Genomic DNA, 19,321 nt, shown 5'->3' with positions numbered 1-19,321 from the left:
TGGACAGTTATAATATTTTGCAACAATGAAAGTCTCAGCTCTTTTACTTCACTAAAATCTACAGTGAAAAAGCTCTCCGAGGGAGTTCTCTGTAATCTGGTAGCCTTGGCGTCTTCGTGCCGAGAGAAGATAATTCAGAAGTAAACAAAAATGTCAGCCACATGGTGTAATGATCAGCGCGTTTGCCTACCATGCAAAAAAATGTCTCGGTTTCGATTCCCGCCACGGTTGATATAAAATATTTATTTGAAAAGCGTGTTTTCACACCAGAATATTTCATAGTCCCTGGACTGGTACCCGAAGCGTAAGACGGATCATCTTACCTTCATGTAACAAAAAAATATTTTATTTATTTATATATACGCCCAATGGGCATTTTTATGGACACATTTATACATGGAAAATTATTATAAAAAAAAGACTTAGAAAATGGTTTATAGTAGACTTTGTGGGAGTGGAAGCGGGAGAGAGGTGTTTATAATTGAATTTGATTCAGTGATCGTTTGAAAGAAGACAACTTGTTGTCAAAGAAATCAAGACTGGTATGTTTGTTGGCAGACCGGAGAATTCTGGGCATAGGGTAATGGAAACCATAGTTAGTTCTATGAAAGAGTAAGTTTTGTCTGAAAAATGATCAAGATACGCTGCGATTCGTGTATCAATGCAGTGCCCTATACACCATTAGGTGCGTTTCATGATTTGTACCTTTTCACTTAAATCCATTTCGTACGAAATATTTAAGCAAAACTTGAATCCTCCGTTTTCGGTTAAAAATAATCAATAATGTTAAACATACAAATGTCAACGCGAAGAAGTGCTGTGGCGAACAAGTCTCGAAGAAAAACCCGGGAACAAATGTCTTGCGAACAACTGCTGGCGAACAAATTTCCGGGAACTATAAAATTAATATTAAAATTTGTTGCAACAGAGGGAAAACATTTTTAAGAAGGGAATATGGGAGTCTAGGTGTTAAGAACATTCTAGGCATGTGAACAACTCCCTAGGGAGAAAATCCAGCCGGTCTGCAAGCATTTGGACATACTCGAAACATTTTTGGATAAAATCAATATGCCAGACTATATTATAAAAATTAAAAACGTCGGGAATCGAACCCGAGACCCTTGTAAGGCAAACGCGCTGACCACTACACTACAAAGCCGACTGATACCGGACTCGATGAGATATTATTTATTTATTTATTAAACTGTTCAGTTTGAGAAAATTACAAGTACATGGACATATTCTATTATACGAAAATTTAAAACCAAAATTAACTAAAAATTTACAGTACACTATGAAGAAAGAGGCGAGGGGATGGGAAGTAAAGAAGAAGGAGAAAGGGTCAACTCTAACATTTAGATGGTGACATTTCAATCTGGATTTAAATGTAAATAAAGAAAGGGTGTCTCTGACATTAGTGAGTAGATTAATTCGCAATTGAGCAGCTACTACTGCGAAAGTGAAGGCGAGAAAATAAGAGCGGTGAGAGGGTATTAAAAGGGTTCTATCGTAGTGTCAGGCGCCAGTCCAGGTACAAAAAATATTCGCAGTGTTACACCACTTAAATCAGTCGATCTGGTAGGCGATATACTCGTCTCCATTCGATTTCCTTATTCGGGACTTGTGTTCCGCACAGACAGACAAAAAAGACACGTTCTCAATCTGCGCCCGGACACGGGCATACCTCCTAGTGCTGCGGTCTGCGGCGCCGGTGCCCCCCGCGCCCGGCCTGCAGCCAGCGCTCGTAGTTGCGCTCCTGCTTCAGCCACTGCTGGTAGCGGTACCACCACTCCTCCCACTTTATGTAGTCCGACAGAGAAAGACCTGCAAGAAGAGGATGGGATATATTAATATATTGGCAGAACCTCAGAGTAATAATGCGTAACCTATAAAGAAGCCCTGTCACTATGTTTCATAGAACGCAAGCAATGTTGGTTGGCAACAAATTGGTGGCCATTTTGTTTTGTTTGACAACAAACACATAACGGTTCTAACGGATGCTTTTGTCGCTGTGCTTGGCTTTGTTTGTAAATAACTTGGATATTTATGTTATAATAAATAAAAATCCACTATGGTGAATTGCAGTACGTTTAGTTGCAGCAGTAGGAGCCTCAAAGCTGTTAAAGGAGTCAGTTTTCACAGGTAATTGGATCCCAATATTTTCCCAAGATTTAAATAGATTTTTGGCATTTGTTGTCCCGACACGTGTATTACGTTGCTTAAAAACTTTCCTTATATCAACATATTTACTTCAGATATTATTTTTTTTCAATTTAGGAGATAAATTTGTGAATTAAAGTATGTTTACTGTTGATAATGACAGTTGATTACGGGCAATATGTCGGGGCCGCAATAGGCATCCATATAAAGTTTGAGTCTTTATCGAGTAGAGGTCGATTCAAATTTCACTCGAAAATAGCATCGTTAACCTTGAAATCGCATCTAAAATGACGTCCAAATTCCAGGCCGCTACGGCTCGCCGTTTCGGAGATGTGACGGACAAACAGACAAACTCAACACGGGACTTTGGTTCCACGGAGCTGGGATTTATGTCTCAATAAATGTAACATAAGTATATTGTGAATAAAATGAATAAATAAATAAACACACACATGTATTTTCAGTTTTATAAAATAAATGTAGGTGAATTATAGAAAAATAAATTGGAATAACCCTGCAATAATAAATACACAGGCACATATTTAAAATTATTTACAATGCAAATTGATACCCATTTGGCAATTCTCGACCTGAGTAAGGCCCATTGTTTTGCTGCGAACTGTAGCTAACTTAATACCCAATAGTTATGGAATGATTTTCCTACGTTTGGGCTCCTCTATAGCTTGGCGCATTATTACTCTGAGAACATATTCAATTCTTATATTATGATATTAAAAAGTCAGTGTCATCCATGGACTATAAAATGTCAGAGTCATACATGGACTATAAAATGTCAGTTTCATCCATGGACTATAAAATGCCAGTGTCATCCATGGACTATAAAATGTAAGTGTCATCCATGGACTATAAAATGTCAGTGTCATCCATGGACTATAAAATGTCAGTGTCATCCATGGACTATAAAATGTCAGTGTCATCCATGGACTATAAAATGTCAGTGTCATCCATGGACTATAAAATGTAAGTGTCATCCATGGACTATAAAATGTCAGTGTCATCCATGGACTATAAAATGTCAGTGTCATCCATGGACTATAAAATGTCAGTGTCATCCATGGACTATAAAATGTCAGTGTCATCCATGGACTATAAAATGTAAGTGTCATCCATGGACTATAAGATGTCAGTGTCATCCATGGACTATAAAATGTCAGTGTCATCCATGGACTATAAAATGTCAGTGTCATCCATGGACTATAAAATGTCAGTGTCATCCATGGACTATAAAATGTCAGTGTCATCCATGGACTATAAAATGTCAGTGTCATCCATGGACTATAAAATGTCAATGTCATCCATGGACTATAAAATGTCAATGTCATCCATGGACTATAAAATGTCAGTGTCATCCATAGACTATAAAATGTCAAAGTCATCCATGGACTATTTCATTTCATTTCATTTTTTTGCACCACAACAGGCCAGGAGGCCCAATTACAGTGGTGAAACACATCACAGAACAACCAGGCTTGAGAAAAATCACATTTTAATTTTTGTGTTCTCACCGGGAATCGAACCCGGAACCTTCCGTGCGTGAGTCAAGCGTCTTGACCACTACACCACGGAGGCCGCCTATAAAATGTCAGTGTCATCCATGGACTATAAAATGTCAATGTCACCCATGGACTATAAAATGTCAGTGTCATCCATGGACTATAAAATGTCAATGTCATCCATGGACTATGCGGTTACCTCGCAGGTAGCCCATTTTCTTGTAGTAGTCGTAGCGGACATGCACATCGTCCCAGCACGGCATGCCCACAGGCGCTGAGGCCAGCAGCTCCTCGGGGTAGTGGCCCTCGGGGGCCGGGGAGTGCCTGGGGATCAGAGGGACAGGCTCAAGTCTCCGACAAATCTGTTACAACTATGCAAGAAATTTAATCCATTATCATCAAAGGTGTGATTGCTAAGAAGTGCTCACTTCAAAGCTATTATAAACTCCGATAAATCCCAATTCAAGCAAAAAATGTTCGCTTAAACATGAATTTTGTATGAATTTTGGAAATCACCTAGACGGTACGCTTTACGATCGTCTGTATGTATCTACCGATCGACTACAAAGCCGGCTCCTTTAACGTCTCGATACATACACTCGAAAAGATAGTAAAATAGATGGAAAAAATATAATAACTAAATATTTTTTTTAGAGTGGTAACTTTCTAACGCCTAGATACTCTTACTTGTTAATAGGACAGAACCTAGCTACATTATTTTTACATCTAGGCGTTCGTTTTATTAAAGTGACAGCTATGTCGAAATTTCATTCGACCTCAAAAGTTACTTATTTCTCTCTCATATTTTTAATGGGCCTTTAAGAAAAAAAGTGCCAACCACAAAACCATTAAAATTTTCAATAAATCATAATTAAAGGAAAAATTGTTCGGTGGAATAAAATTTTATAATCTGATAAACGTATCGAGGGGTTCTAGACTCGTCGGTATAAACCGATGTACTTACATCAAAACTTGATAGTGGGGGATCGGTAGTATCATACACGGTCAATATAGTGCAGGCAATTGGTAAAATAAACTAAAGTAGGGAAGAAAATGCCGAACACTCGTCTAGTGGAACGGCAGGCCCGTTGACTGCTGCCAACAGGCCGGCTTCTCCTGAAGAGTTTTAAGTGGTATCCTCTCCACATGAGCAAATGCTGAGAAGTTCCCGATTGGTCTACATAAGTATATCCCCCCTGATCCTAACAGTTTGTTCAGATAAATTTAATTGCAGGAAAATCCACCTTTTTTTATATAAACCTTGTATATTATAAGCAAGGTAAATAATAGAGCAACTCCCATATAAAAATGTTAAAAAGTACTCACGCGAAGCGCAGGGGCGGGTCGTCGCCGGCGGCGGCGGCGCGCTGCTCGATGCGCACGCTGAGCGCGCCGCCCTCGCCCGCCGCGCGCCGCGTGATGTGCATGTTCTCCATGAGCCCGCCGCGGTCCGCCGACCACTGCGCCATCTTGCCGAACCTCTCCGACAGCGTGAGCCTGCTGACGAGGCACGGAGATTAGGGTTTTATGCATTATTTATTTATTTATTAACGGACATTGTCCATGTATACAATTTATAAGGTTTAAATATTACAATAAAAGAATAGTTTAAAACATTTAAAGAAAAAAGAAAGAAGCATTGACAAACATAAGGGACATCGAGACAAGATCTGGACTATTTATTTAGTGCTCGTTTAAATCCTTGTAAACTTAAACCATAAAGTCCAGATCTTGTCTTGAGTTAACAATACGACAAAGGCGGGTCATTGGAGAATTTAGGCCATAGTTTGTTCTATGCTGATCGATGAACAGTACTTCATTGTTTCTCAATCTACGAGTCGGAATATTGAATTTTACTTGTCCCAGTAATGATGGAACATCGATTATACCATTTAGTATGCCGAACATATATATGGAGTCAATATTAGTTCTACGTTTTTGTAGACTAGAAATATTTAACATTGACTCTATTTCAGCGTAAGAATAATTATCTCTCTCTAGTCCGAGCATCCACGCTATTTTTCGAAGCAAGCGATGTTGGACTGATTCAATGTGATTTATGCGATTGACATAGAATGGAGACCAGACCACTATTCTGGAGGCATATTCTAGAAGAGGGCGAACAGTCGAGCAATAAAGAGTTTTGATTGTACGGACATTAGTAAAATCAGAGGATATTCTGTTAATGAAGCCAAGTAATTTCAGTGATTTATTGACTGTATTATCTATATGCTCGTTGTATGTCAGTTTATAGTCCAAAACAACTCCTAAATCTCTGATGGACTTGACTACATCAATTTTGGAGTTTTGTAATAGGTACTCGAAGGAAATTGGTTGTTTTGTTCTATGAAATGACATTATTTTGCATTTTTTAATATTTAGTTCTAATTTATTGACTTTACACCATCGGTTAAAAGAGTTAATGTCTGATTGAAGAAGAAAGCAGTCTTGTAAAGTTTGAATTATTTTGAGTTAAGTTTGAATATATTTGAATTAAAGTTTGAATTATTCAAGGCCTCCATATACCCGAATGTTTGGCGCGATTGTGGTAGCATTGTGCGTACTGAACTTGAAAAAATAGTCTTTGCTCTACTATAGTCCTTAAAATATGACTTGATTAAAATGACAGCTGTCAAACTAATGTCACTAATGATGAGAAATTATTGATCACTGACCATGTACCGATCAAATCAATTTAATCAGTTTTTTCACGCAAACGAAAGACTCTGTTTCCTAAAATTGATATAAAAACGCAAAAACAAGAATATTATAGTGTGTTTCAGACAATTATTTACTAAAAAAAAGACAATAAATACTTTTTTGAATGAATAACAACAAATGAATTATTTTTTATTCAACACTGTTTGAGTTTGTCCAAATGCTTGCAGACCGGCTGGATTTCCTCCCTAGAGAGTTACACAGTGTGTAAAGTGGCCACTTAAGCCAGCCAATGACAGGTCATAAGCCCTAGACTTCCATATTCCCTTCTCAACAATGTTTTCCCTCTCTGTTGAAATAAATTTTAATATGTTTTATTTGATCAATTTGTCTCATCTCTAACATTTTTGCAAAATGACGTAACCTTGTAAGAACGTCATTAAAAATAAGGTTTATTTTATTTATTTATTAACGGACATTTTTTCAAATTCAAATTATTTATTCACAAAGTAACATAACAAATAACAAAGGATTTAAGACGTTTAATTGGAACTTTATATCAAACCAAGAACCCTCGAGCAATGGTTCGACATTATTAAGGTATAATACTCTCTAATAGCGAGAGTATTTGCCTCCAAAACATAGTTTCACTAATGTGAAAGGTGTCTATCTCCAAAGTGATAATGTTCAGCTGCTTGACTGCTCTTCCAGAGGCAGGTTGGTTCTGGAAACCGGGAGGTAAAACAGTCTGCGCTGACGCTGTCGGAGATAGCCATCAGGAACATAAAATTTGATACTCTCTAAAATGGCCGAGTTACTGAAAAAATGGGTCAGTGCAGACCCATCCCTTCTAAGTTGCAAACTATCGGTCCCAAGCATGCCCGAGAGGAACCCAGTGGGATAGAGCCACGGATAACTACCATACTCCCTCATGTGGAGATACCCTCTCCAACGTGAGGGAGTATCTCGCTTCGCGCGGACTCCATATCACCGATGCACTCTCGAGCCTCGAGCGAACCAACGAGATGTACAAAATTCTGAGTGTACGGGGATTCTCAAAAACCCTTCCAGTTCGGAGAATAAAACCCAACATCTTAAGTGCAAGGTAACATGCTCTCTCGATGTCCATGTCCTTGTATACAATTCAAAGGGTTTAAATATTACAATTAAAGAATAGTTTAAAACATTTAAAAAAAATAAGAACGAAGCATTGACAAACATAAGGGACATCGAGACAAGATCTGGACTATTTATTTAGTGCTCGTTTAAATCGCTGTAAACTTAAACCAAAAAAGTCCAGATTTTGTCTTGTCAGTACGACAAAGACGGGTCATCGGAGAATTAATGCCATAGTTTGTTCTATGCTGATCGATGAACAGTACTTCATTGTTTCTCAACCTACGAGTCGGAATATTGAATTTTACTTGTCCCAGTAATGATGGAACATCGATTATACCATTTAGTATGCCGAGCATATATATGGAGTCAATATTAGTTCTACGTTTTTGTAGACTAGAAATATTTGACATTGGCTCTATATCAGCATAACAATAAATAATAATTTTAGTTTTAAAGCTGATTTAATACAATTATGTTGATTTATATGTCGAGCATTGTATTGAAAAAATTAATTAATGTGCCAGATACGAATGATTTTTCGTGTGTCAATATAAATCACTCCTTAGATGTTACTACAAAGTTATGTCGTCACTTTTGCTGACAACTGTCATTCCAATCAAGCTATATTTTAAGGACCGCAGTTTTTTGCTCTTCCCAAAAACGGTGACTTTAGAACAGTGGACGGGGCACAATTTGTCGAGCGCACCTGGAGTCGGGGGGGTGTTGGGCGCTGTCCTCGCCGCTGCTCGAGTCGTCCTCGGCGCTCGAGTCCTGCGCGAGCGCGGCGGCGATGGCGCCCGGGCTGACGCCGCCGCTGGCCGCCTCCCGCTTCTTGCCGGGACGCTCGCCCTCCTTCTTGATCCGCGTCTTCAGCTGAAAGGACAGGGGAGGGAATTGACTCACACAGAATTTTTTGTTAAGTCGTCCGAGTAAGTTTAGCCAAAAATAAGACTATGATTTTTTGGTACATTCAGTTGAATGGGACAAGCCGCATCGATCGGTGTAAATTTTAAAATTGACCAACAGACTGCTCGCAATTTGTAAATGAATTATCCCTACCAAAGAAGCGAGCGATGCAGTGGGTGAGCCCGCACGATTGAAGCCATACGCAACTGGCACAATGAAGGGCCATTTAGATGTGGACAATACGATGGACATGACAATAGTCTTGTTCCAGCTCTGTGAACGGCTTAGACCCCGCAGGACAGAGGCCTGGTACAATTTTTAATACTTTTTTAATTACTTTTCTTTCCAATTGTTCCAAGAAGCTAAACTTTTGGAAATAAGACAAATATACTGTTTTCAATGCTTTAAATATATATTTAAGAACCAAAATGTATTCACAAGTAATTCAAATAGATCGAGTCAAAGAAGGAATCGTGCGCTAGAAATAGCACATTGTAAAACGAGGCTCGCACAGAGACATGCATATTTTATAGGCCCAAATTTTTTTAATTATTTTCTTACTGATAATATTTCATCAATCCCAAACTTTCAAATTTTTCCTTCTTTTAAAAAACACGCACTTTCCTGGATTCAAACTAAAGATATGAACTCTTTTTTTCTATGATATATTTTGTTGCCCTTTAATAATAAGGAATATTTTTATTTTATTATATAAATAAAACACGAGTGATACTTTAATCCACAAATTTGGAATATCCAGTGACCGGTTTCATCGCTTTCGCGACATCTTCGAGACTGGTATATTTATTAAAAAGTTAAATGTATTTATACAGAACAGAGGCAAGGATACATAATTCAAAGTTATGTGTAAGTAAATTAAATAAAGTTATTTTTATCTTAAGGATCATTATCGACAAATTTTCTATTTTTTTTTTCTATTATTTTCTATTATTTTTTAACTTTTTAATAAAGATACCAGTCTCGAAGATGTCGCGAAAGCGATGAAACCGGTCACTGGATATTCCAAATTTGTGGATTAAAGTATCACTCGTGTTTTATTTATATAATAAATTACAATGAACTTCCATCAAGAATTTTCACTTACAAACTTGAATATTTTTATGTTTTTTTATATTTATATTTCCTTTTTTAATTACTATAAAAAAAAGTAGCTTATAATCAACATATTACAACAGAGATAAAGAACATTTAAGAGAAGGTAAAATAGAAGTCTAGGCATCTACAGGGCTTATGACCTGTCAATGGCTGGTTTAAGTGGCCACTTTACACACCACGTGTAACATTCACCATTCTGCCTATATTTACTGCCTTGGTTCACCAAACGTTTATTATCTTAAAAAAGACATATTTTATAGCAATATTTTGAGTTTGTCCAATTTTTTGCAGACAAGGACTGGATTCAACTCACTGGGGAGCTGTTAATGTATAGCAGCAGAGATCGAGATCATTTAGATTTAGGATTCCAGTCTTTGTCTACAAAAATTTGGACAAACTCAAAATATTGTTGATAAATCCACCTGGTCCATGAAGTATAGAAATTGAAAAAATAACATTTTCAGGCGTTGCCTAGTCTAGTATGTAGGTGAAATAATTCAATTAGATGAATCTCACCCGCATAAATAAAGGTTTCAGCTCTTTAACTTCACAAACGTCAACAGATGAAAGAATTAAAGGAATATGGATGTTCAAATATGGGCAGAATGGTGAATGTTACACGGTGTGTAAAGTGGCCACTTAAACCAGCCATTGACAGGTCATAAGCCCTGTAGATGCCTAGACTTCTATTTTACCTTCTCTTAAATGTTCTTTATCTCTGTTGTAATATGTTAATATAAACAGCTCCCCAGGGAGTTGAACCCAGTCCTTGTCTACAAAAATTTGGACAAACTCAAAATATTGTTAGCTTATAATCTTTAACAGAATATTTTCTTTTCTCTTTTTTATATTACACAAAAATATTATAACTGTCTATTTATTATAGGAGCAAAAATTCCTAATCATTTCTTGTCTACCCACGAACAGGCCGTACCTTTGTGGGATTTTTGTTTACTATTTTTACTGTCAATATGTATTTCATTGCTATGTAATTATCCTTTATTTTTTAATACTCTGTTTTACCTCTGATGTACATTGTAAAAAAAAAAAACAAAAGAGTTTAAATAAAAAAAAATACAAAAATTTGGCCGCGATAACGCGTGAGCGAAGAAAATTTAGTGAGCGCGAAAATGAATAGACAACGGTGTCTGCTTCGGGCGAATTTGCGAAGAATATTATTAATTTTAGACCAAGATGTATTGGAATTTTTAAAGGACGAACTAAAGGCGGCCTCCGCGGCGTAGTGGTCAAAATGCCTGTCTCACACACGCAAGGTTCCGGGTTCGATTATCGGAGAGAGCACAAAAAAAATTACAAGATTTTTCTCAAGCCTGGGTGTTCTGTGATGTAATTCGCCACTGTAATTGGGCCTCCTGGCTCGTTGTGGTGCAAAAATAAAATCAAAAGATTTTTTTTTTATAATGAGTCTATCTCTGGAACAATGTCTCATCTCGAACATGACGATAGGTCGGATCTCGAGACAGACCGATATTGTAACGTCGATACTTAAGACGCCCGCTCCGAGGAAAAAGTATGCTTTTTTTTCGGCCGAACTCATTTGATTTCTGCACGTTGTTACCTTGTGGGGAGGTCGCTCCGGCTGCGGGGGCGGCGAGGTGGGCGCCACGGGGGGCGGCGGCTTTTCGGGGCGTTTGCTCTTATTGTGGTTGGGCGCTAGTTGCGTACGCTGCCACTCCAAGACCTGTGAAGAACAGCCAAACGTAAGAGAGACAAATTATAATTTGTCGACTTTCGACCCTTTTAACATCCGAGATATGAACAAACGAGATACAGTAAAACGCCTGTTTTGCGTTTTTCAAGGAAGCAACAAAAAAAGTGTTCAACTGAGGAAAACTTTAAAGTGAGGAAATGAAAAATGTATGGAAAAAATGAAGTCTATTTTTAAATGAATAGTCTAGTACAATAATTCACTCCACTCCACTACTTCGGGAACTACACTGGCTACGTTTTCCACAGAGGGTCGAATACAAACTCTGTTGGCTTATGTATAAGTCACTGCACAACTCGGCTCCGGAATATCTAAGGGAACTATGCATTCCAGATGAACTAGCTGACAGGCGTCTCACGCTTAGATCAGCTACGTCTACGGCGAGAGGAAAAGTTATTATACCTCTACGCAAACAGCGCACTAAATTTGGTGAACGCGCATTTGCGGTCGCAGGCCCTATGGCATGGAATGCTCTCCCAGCAGAGGCGCGAGGCTGTGAAAGTGAAGTGATGTTTCGGAAAAAACTTAAAACCCACTTTTTCTCTAAATCATTTGAATAAATCCGTAGCACGTGACAACAAAATAAATTATTTTAATTAAATTACAAATTTAAAAGCTTCAATTAAATTAACTTAACAATAGAATCACCATGTAAAGCGCCCTTGAGGTATTTTATTACGAAAATGGCGCTATATAAGTTATCCATAATAATAATAATAATAATAATAATAACAATTATATTTCAATGAAATTTCATTTTTTCCATACATTTTTAATTTCCTCAGTTTTACACTTTTTTGTTGCTCCCTTGAAAAACGTGAAACGGGGGTTTTACTGTATATATTTTTTTAAACTAGTATCGGCATTTGACGGAGACATTAGTCGATCTGGATGGCCCACCTTCTCGTCCCTGGTGCGTTTCTTGGCTGCGGCGGCCTCCAGCTCCCGCGAAGTCAGCGGCGGATTGGAGGGGGGCGGCGGCTTCGGCTTCTTGGTGCTCGAGACGTTGATCCGCTGGGGAGGTACGGCTGAAAAAGCAAAAAAAAACATAAAAGTTTCAATGGGATCATCTAATGTAGTGGCTAACTTGACCAGACCCTAAATCTACATTTCACTGTCCATGCGATCTACCGATCATTTATATATGGTTGGATAATTTATATAGCGCCATTTTTGTGAAAATCACCTCGAGGGCGCTGTACAATTAATAAATATCCCAGTACGTCTTGCAGCTACAGAGCGCATGGACGGTTGGGATTCTAGTTCCTCGTTTTCAATTAAGATCAATCAAAAATTATAACAGATAGGAGCTAGATTACAAGACGTCTTGCAGCTACAGAGCGCATAGACAGTTAGAAATTTAGCCCCAATTTACACATTTTAAAAATTGACAAATAAGTTTATTGTATTAATGATATTTGAAAAAATAATAACACCAGTAATAAAAATGAGTAAGATTACAACACGTCTTGCAGCTACTAAGCGCATAGACGATTGGAATTCTAGACCCCATTTACAAAATTTAGATATTTTAAAGTTGATATTTGAAAGCTAGATAACCAATCATCGTGCGCATGGACGAGTGGAATTCTAGCAAAGTTAAAATGATATCAATAAATTTACAAAAACAAAAGCACCGCGACGCCAGAAAGACTGTGCAGTTGTGAGTAGGATGTTTTCTTCCTCTTCCGATCAGACAATGACTCTTTTAACCGACGGTGTAAAGTCAAAAGATTAGAACTAAATATTTAAATAATATCGTTTCACAGAACAAAACGACCGATTTCCTTCGATTACCTAAGAGAAAACTACAAAATTGATGTCGTCAAGTCCATCAGAGATTTAGGAGTAGCTTTGGACTGAAAATCATTTTAATTATTTTTTCATACATTTTTAAGAAGCTTCACAGTACGAAAATAATACCTACTGATATTATTATTAGTAATATTTCATTGATCCCAAACATCCAAAATTTTTCTTCGTTTTAAAAAACTATCCAAACTAAAGATATTAACTTAATTACTTTTTTTCCTATGATATATTTTGTTGCCCTTTAAAAATAAGGAATTTTTTTATACTTTTTTAATATTTTTAACTTCCTTTTTTAATTACTCTAAAATAAAAAAAGTATCTTCTAATCCTTTGTCGGCCTTGCAGTGTAATGGTCAGCGTGTTAGCCTGCCATGCAAGAGGTCTCGAGTTCGATTCCCGACATGGTCGATGTGAAATATTTATTTCAGTTTCAGTGCTGCAGAGCAGCGTTTATTTTATTATTTAAAAAATACATATAACAATTTGTTACCCACTAAGTCCAAAGACTTTTCGGTGGGACACATTTTTTTTATGACAGGTTTATATTACATTTATTTTATTTATATTTTACAGATTTATTTATAAACAGGCACTATAAAAAAGTATCTAGAAAATATTTCTTCAGTTCTTTTTTTTTCATTTGAAGATTTTTCATGTTAATGATGGTTTGTGGGAGATCATTGAACAATCTTGGAACAACGCAATTTAATGTTCGCTCTCCAAAGTAATTTGTAATTCGGGGAACAGACAGGGAGCCCTCAGTTTTCAATCTAGTGTCGTGAGTGTGGGAAACTCTTTTTTTATATTCCGGATCAACAGAGTGATCTACAATCAATTTGTAGTCACAAAGTTGTTTTACCGGCAGGACATTACAGAATTTAAAATATACACCTTCGCCCATATGTTTCGCCTCACGGATTATGCTATCCGGTACAATCCCCCTCGACAGTCTCACCTGAATATCATAAATTTTACCCAGATGAGACCGGAAGGTGAGACCCCAGGCCCAGAGCCCAGACACGCACTCCGTAAGATATAATGGATTCAACGAGCGAGGTATATATGTATCTTAACGTTTTGAAAGGGAGTATGCTTTTAATTTCATGAATCACCTTAAGCCAGTCCTTAATCTGTTGCAGATTCCATCAATATGAACACCCCAGCTAAATTTAGAATCAATCCTAAATATTTATGATTATTTACAACATCTATAATGGGACAATTACATATATCTGATTCTATATTTAAATTTGATTGAAGGCAAAAATTTAGTAATATATTTAAATGGGTGTTTTCACACTTGAATATTTCATAGTCCCTGGACTGGTACCTGAAGTGTAAGACTGATCATCTTTTTTAAAAATTTTGTTTGGAAAAAAGAAATATTTGCGTTATGATTTACCCAAATATTTAGTTTTTGAGGGCCATCTTCAACGAGTTGTAAATGACTCACTGTTAGAAAATGGAATCGAGTTGGGGTGGAGTGGGATTCGAACCACGGACCTAGCCACAGGACCACAACCCGATTTATCTTACCTTCATGTGACAAAAATGATCGAGACACGCTGCGATTGGTGTACCGACGCAGTGCCGCATGCACCAATAGGTGCGGAAAGGGATAAAAAAAAATTGAAAAATCTTTAAGAGAATATTTTCTTTTCTCTTTCTTACGAGTATATAACACAAAAATATTAAACCTGTCTATTTATTATAGGAGCAAAAATTCCTAATCATTTCTTGTCTACCCACGAACAGGCCGTGCCTTTGTGGGATTTTTTGTTTACTATTTTTATTGTTAATATGTATTTCGTTGCTATGAAATTATCCTTTATTTTTTTAATACTCTGTTTTATCTCTTATGTACATTGTAAAAAAAATAAATCATAATGCTGGGATTTTTCATATCCAATTTACTGTAGGGGTGAACGTCCTCATTTATGCGTAAATACATCGTAGCGCTGGTGTAGCAAGAAATAAAAAATAAAAAATTCAAAATTTCTAGGGGCTGGTTGTTTCGAGTGGTTACAAGTCTCCCCCCCCCCCTCTCCCCGCTTACCTTGGGCGGCGTTCCGTCGCAGGCTGAGCGTCGAGGGCCCCGCGTTGGCGTTGCCCGAGTTGAGCGGCTTGGTGAGGCGCGCGCGCGGCGCGGGCGGCGGCGGCCCCGGGTGCGGGGGCGCGGCGGGCGCCTGGCGCGCCGCGGGCGCCGCGCGCGACGACGAGCGCGGCACGGAGAACGAGCGCGACCTGGCATAGAGAGGGCCCATTTTTCTTCATACATTCTCATACAAATATTGCCCCCGATCGACGATTTTTACATTTTTCATGACCCCGGTTTTACGTTTAAAAATTTTCGGAATTCATTTGATGTGTCAAAAAAGCAAAAATTATGTCGGAATTATTATGCCACGGCCTGCGCGTGCGCCATGTGAATGAAGAATAAAAACAGATAAATTATTGTCTTAACCTAAATTCAAAGCAGGTGCACTGTGATCGACCTTTTTGTTTAAGTGTCTTCCTTTAGGGTTAGTCTTAGTTTTCATTTGAAAAAAACCTCATATTGGCTTGTACAAATCATGATACGCAGTTGACAAATGTTTAGAATCAATTAAGTTTTAATATCATTAAATTGCGATGTTTAAAACATATCAATAGAAATATTTAAAGTTATAAAAAATATGGTTTAAAAAGTTGTCATTGAAGTGGAAACAATTTTGCCGCGATCTATATGACAGTTGTTTTGAGTGATGCCATAGAAAAAAAAGTATTAAAAAAAATATTTTATGCAAATTCAAAATTCTCTTTTTGTTTTTTTTTTATTTACACATAAAATAATTTTAACACGCTGTTTTTAAAACAAATAAGATTACATAATATTAAATAGGTGCGAAGGTTTTCACGGTCACTGTTATCAATATTATGTATCTTTTTTGGGTGATACCGTGTATGTTGGATTTGATCCGACGTTTCGGCTACCATTGCAGGAGCCATCTTCAGGGAAAACTGTGTGTTTTATAGAGAAATGTATGTGTTTATGTACTAGTAATTTGTACCGTGTCACAGTCAGCAGTAGGCACATTTCTAGTTTTGTAGGAAAGAATGATTATGTTTATGTACTAGTAATTTGTACCGTGTCGCAGTCGGCACATTTCTATTCGTTTTTGTCATATGTAGTGCTGGGAACCATGTTGAATTTAAGCCCGTCGTCTTTGTTTATATTATTTGGATGTCTGTGTATTTCAATTGCCTCTTTTATTATTCGTGCACTATAATTACTAGGTTTATGTAGAATTTTTGGTTCAAAGGCGAAAAAATGCCCTGTGTCTATAAAGTGTTCCGCTATTGCGGATTTGTCTGGATGCCCAAGTTGAAAATATTGTTTGAAAAACTATTTTTAGTAAAATCATTGAAAATAGGAAAAAAAAATATTGTCAATTTCCACATATCAGTTTCATTTTGATGAAATTCCTATTTTTTTATTTTCCTCACTTTGGCGTTTTCCTCAATTTTACACTTTTTTTTTTGGTCCCTGGAAAGACGTAAAAAGACTTGACTGAATGGCGACGAAATAGAATAAAGCCTATAGCATACAGCTGGAAAAAACTATTTTCTGCATCTTTACTAAACAATAAGAAAGTTATGAAAAATGGAAGACGATGTATTTACCTGGAGCGATGGTGCTTGTTGGTGTGTTTGTTCATGGAGCAGACGGAGCACGAGTCGTCGGAGCAGCTGCTGAGGGACGACGCAATCGGAGATCGGTTCCCCTGAAAAGGCAGAGCTATACGGTCAACGGTGTCGACAGTTACGGGGTTGTCGAAGATGTCACCGGTGTCAATAGTTTTGCTGATGATAACACTGTCGGGGTTCAGCGGACCACTGAATTAAACCGTGTGTTTCCGATTTTCGCAGCATTTTTGAAAACTTGCGCACATGTTTAAATTTGATAAAAATCAGACACAACTTATGTTAAGACCTAATATATTGTCATCCCCTTTCCGCATCGAATGGTGCATGGGGCACTGCATCAGCAGCGTATCTTATTGTTAAATGAAGATCAGTCTCATTGTTAAATGAATGTCAGTCTCATTGTTAAATGAATGTCAGTCTCATTGTTTAATGAAGGTCAGTCTTATTGTCAAATGAAGGTCGGTTTTATTGTTAAATGAAGGTCAGTCTTATTGTTAAACGAAGGTCAGTCTCATTGTTAAATGAGTCTTATTGTAAAATGAAGGTCGGTTGTACTGTTAAATGAAGGTCAGTCTTATTGTTAAATGAAGGTCAGTCTTATTGTTAAATGAAGGTCAGTCTCATTGTTAAATGAAGGTCAGTCTTATTGTTAAATGAAGGTCAGTCTCATTGTTAAATGAGTCTTATTGTAAAATGAAGGTCGGTTGTATTGTTAAATGAAGGTCAGTCTTATTGTTAAATGAAGGTCAGTCTTATTGTTAAATGAAGGTCAGTCTTATTGTTAAATGAAGGTCAGTCTTATTGTTAAACGAAGGTCAGTCTCATTGTTAAATGAGTCTTATTGTAAAATGAAGGTCAGTTGTATTGTTAAATGAAGGTCAGTCTTATTGTTAAATGAAGGTCAGTCTTATTGTTAAATGAAGGCCAGTCTTATTGTTAAATGAAGGCCAGTCTTATTGTTAAATGAAGGGCAGTCTTATTGTTAAATGAAGGTCAGTCTTATTGTTAAATGAAGGCCAGTCTTATTGTTAAATGAAGGTCAATCTTATTGTTAAATGAAGGTCAGTCTTATTGTTAAATGAAGGCCAGTCTTATTGTTAAATGAAGGCCAGTCTTATTGTTAAATGAAGGCCAGTCTTATTGTTAAATGAAGGTCAGTCTTATTGTTAAATGAAGGTCGGTTGTACTGTTAAATGAAGGTCAGTCTTATTGTTAAATGAATGTCAGTCTTATTGTTAAATGAAGGTCAGTCTCATTGTTAAATGAAGGTCAGTCTTATTGTTAAACGAAGGTCAGTCTCATTGTTAAATGAGTCTTATTGTAAAATGAAGGTCAGTTGTATTGTTAAATGAAGGTCAGTCTTATTGTTAAATGAAGGTCAGTCTTATTGTTAAATGAAGGCCAGTCTTATTGTTAAATGAAGGTCAGTCTTATTGTTAAATGAAGGTCAGTCTTATTGTTAAATGAAGGTCAGTCTTATTGTTAAATGAAGGCCAGTCTTATTGTTAAATGAAGGCCAGTCTTATTGTTAAATGAAGGGCAGTCTTATTGTTAAATGAAGGTCAGTCTTATTGTTAAATGAAGGTCAGTCTTATTGTTAAATGAAGGTCAGTCTTATTGTTAAATGAAGGGCAGTCTTATTGTTAAATGAAGGCCAGTCTTATTGTTAAATGAAGGCCAGTCTTATTGTTAAATGAAGGTCAGTCTTATTGTTAAATGAAGGTCAGTCTTATTGTTAAATGAAGGTCAGTCTTATTGTTAAATGAAGGCCAGTCTTATTGTTAAATGAAGGTCAGTCTTATTGTTAAATGAAGGCCAGTCTTATTGTTAAATGAAGGCCAGTCTTATTGTTAAATGAAGGTCAGTCTTATTGTTAAATGAAGGTCAGTCTTATTGTTAAATGAAGGCCAGTCTTATTGTTAAATGAAGGTCAGTCTTATTGTTAAATGAAGGTCAGTCTTATTGTTAAATGAAGGTCAGTCTTATTGTTAAATGAAGGCCAGTCTTATTGTTAAATGAAGGCCAGTCTTATTGTTAAATGAAGGCCAGTCTTATTGTTAAATGAAGGGCAGTCAGTCAGAAGGATCAGTCTTAGGGTTCAGGTGCCAGCCCGGGGACTATGAAATATTTTAGCGTGTAAACACCGTTTTAAATGATGAACAGAGTTGATTAAATCAATTTTTACCAGTGGCTTGGTTACGTCTTGACTGACATGGTCAGACTGGGTTTTTGACTGACTCTTTATTATGATAATTAAAATGTAGTTCCACCAAGAAATATCAGTAAAAATAGTCAATATATTAACCCATATATTTGAATGAACATTTAAGAGAAGGTAATATAGAAGTCTAGGCATCTACAGGGCTTATGACCTGTCAATGGCTGGTTTAAGTGGCCACTTTACACACTGTGTAACATTCACCATTCTGCCCATATTTGAACATCTATATTACTTCAATTCTTTCATCTGTTGATGTTTGTGAAGTTAAAGAGCTGAAACCTTTATTTATGCGGGTGAGATTCATCCAATTGAATTATTTCACCTACATACTAGACTAGGCAACCCCTGAAAATATTATTTTTAAAATTTTTATACTTCTTCATGGACCAGGTAATTCAT

The 19,321-nt window shown here is 37.0% G+C and overlaps 1 protein-coding gene across 6 annotated transcripts in view; it reads right to left on the bottom strand.

The window, feature by feature from the left end:
* LOC148272324 (uncharacterized) overlaps positions 1–19,321 on the bottom strand; it is a 52,176-nt gene that overhangs the window by 9,837 nt on the left and 23,018 nt on the right. For 5 of the 6 annotated variants that reach the window (XM_088240194.1, XM_088240192.1, XM_088240197.1 and 2 more), the window contains 8 exons: positions 16,678–16,778; positions 15,071–15,258; positions 12,103–12,230; positions 11,053–11,175; positions 8,158–8,324; positions 5,001–5,174; positions 3,874–3,998; positions 1,685–1,824 (listed from right to left, as the gene is read on the bottom strand). In XM_088240194.1, coding sequence (XP_088096320.1) covers positions 1,688–1,824; positions 3,874–3,998; positions 5,001–5,174; positions 8,158–8,324; positions 11,053–11,175; positions 12,103–12,230; positions 15,071–15,258; positions 16,678–16,778 — 1,143 coding nt within the window. In that variant the 3' untranslated portion in view covers positions 1,685–1,687. The remainder of the gene's footprint in view (positions 1–1,684; positions 1,825–3,873; positions 3,999–5,000; positions 5,175–8,157; positions 8,325–11,052; positions 11,176–12,102; positions 12,231–15,070; positions 15,259–16,677; positions 16,779–19,321) is intronic. The other variant, XM_088240196.1, reaches the window with a different exon arrangement.

The sequence above is a fragment of the Micrasema longulum genome, unplaced genomic scaffold (assembly GCF_059751315.1).
Source record: "Micrasema longulum isolate JH-2025_06_02 unplaced genomic scaffold, ASM5975131v1 h1tg002377l, whole genome shotgun sequence".
In the NCBI taxonomy this organism is placed as follows: Eukaryota; Metazoa; Arthropoda; class Insecta; order Trichoptera; family Brachycentridae; genus Micrasema; species Micrasema longulum.
The sequence above is the reverse complement of the archived record's forward strand: the minus strand, read 5'-3'. Positions and strand labels throughout refer to the sequence as shown.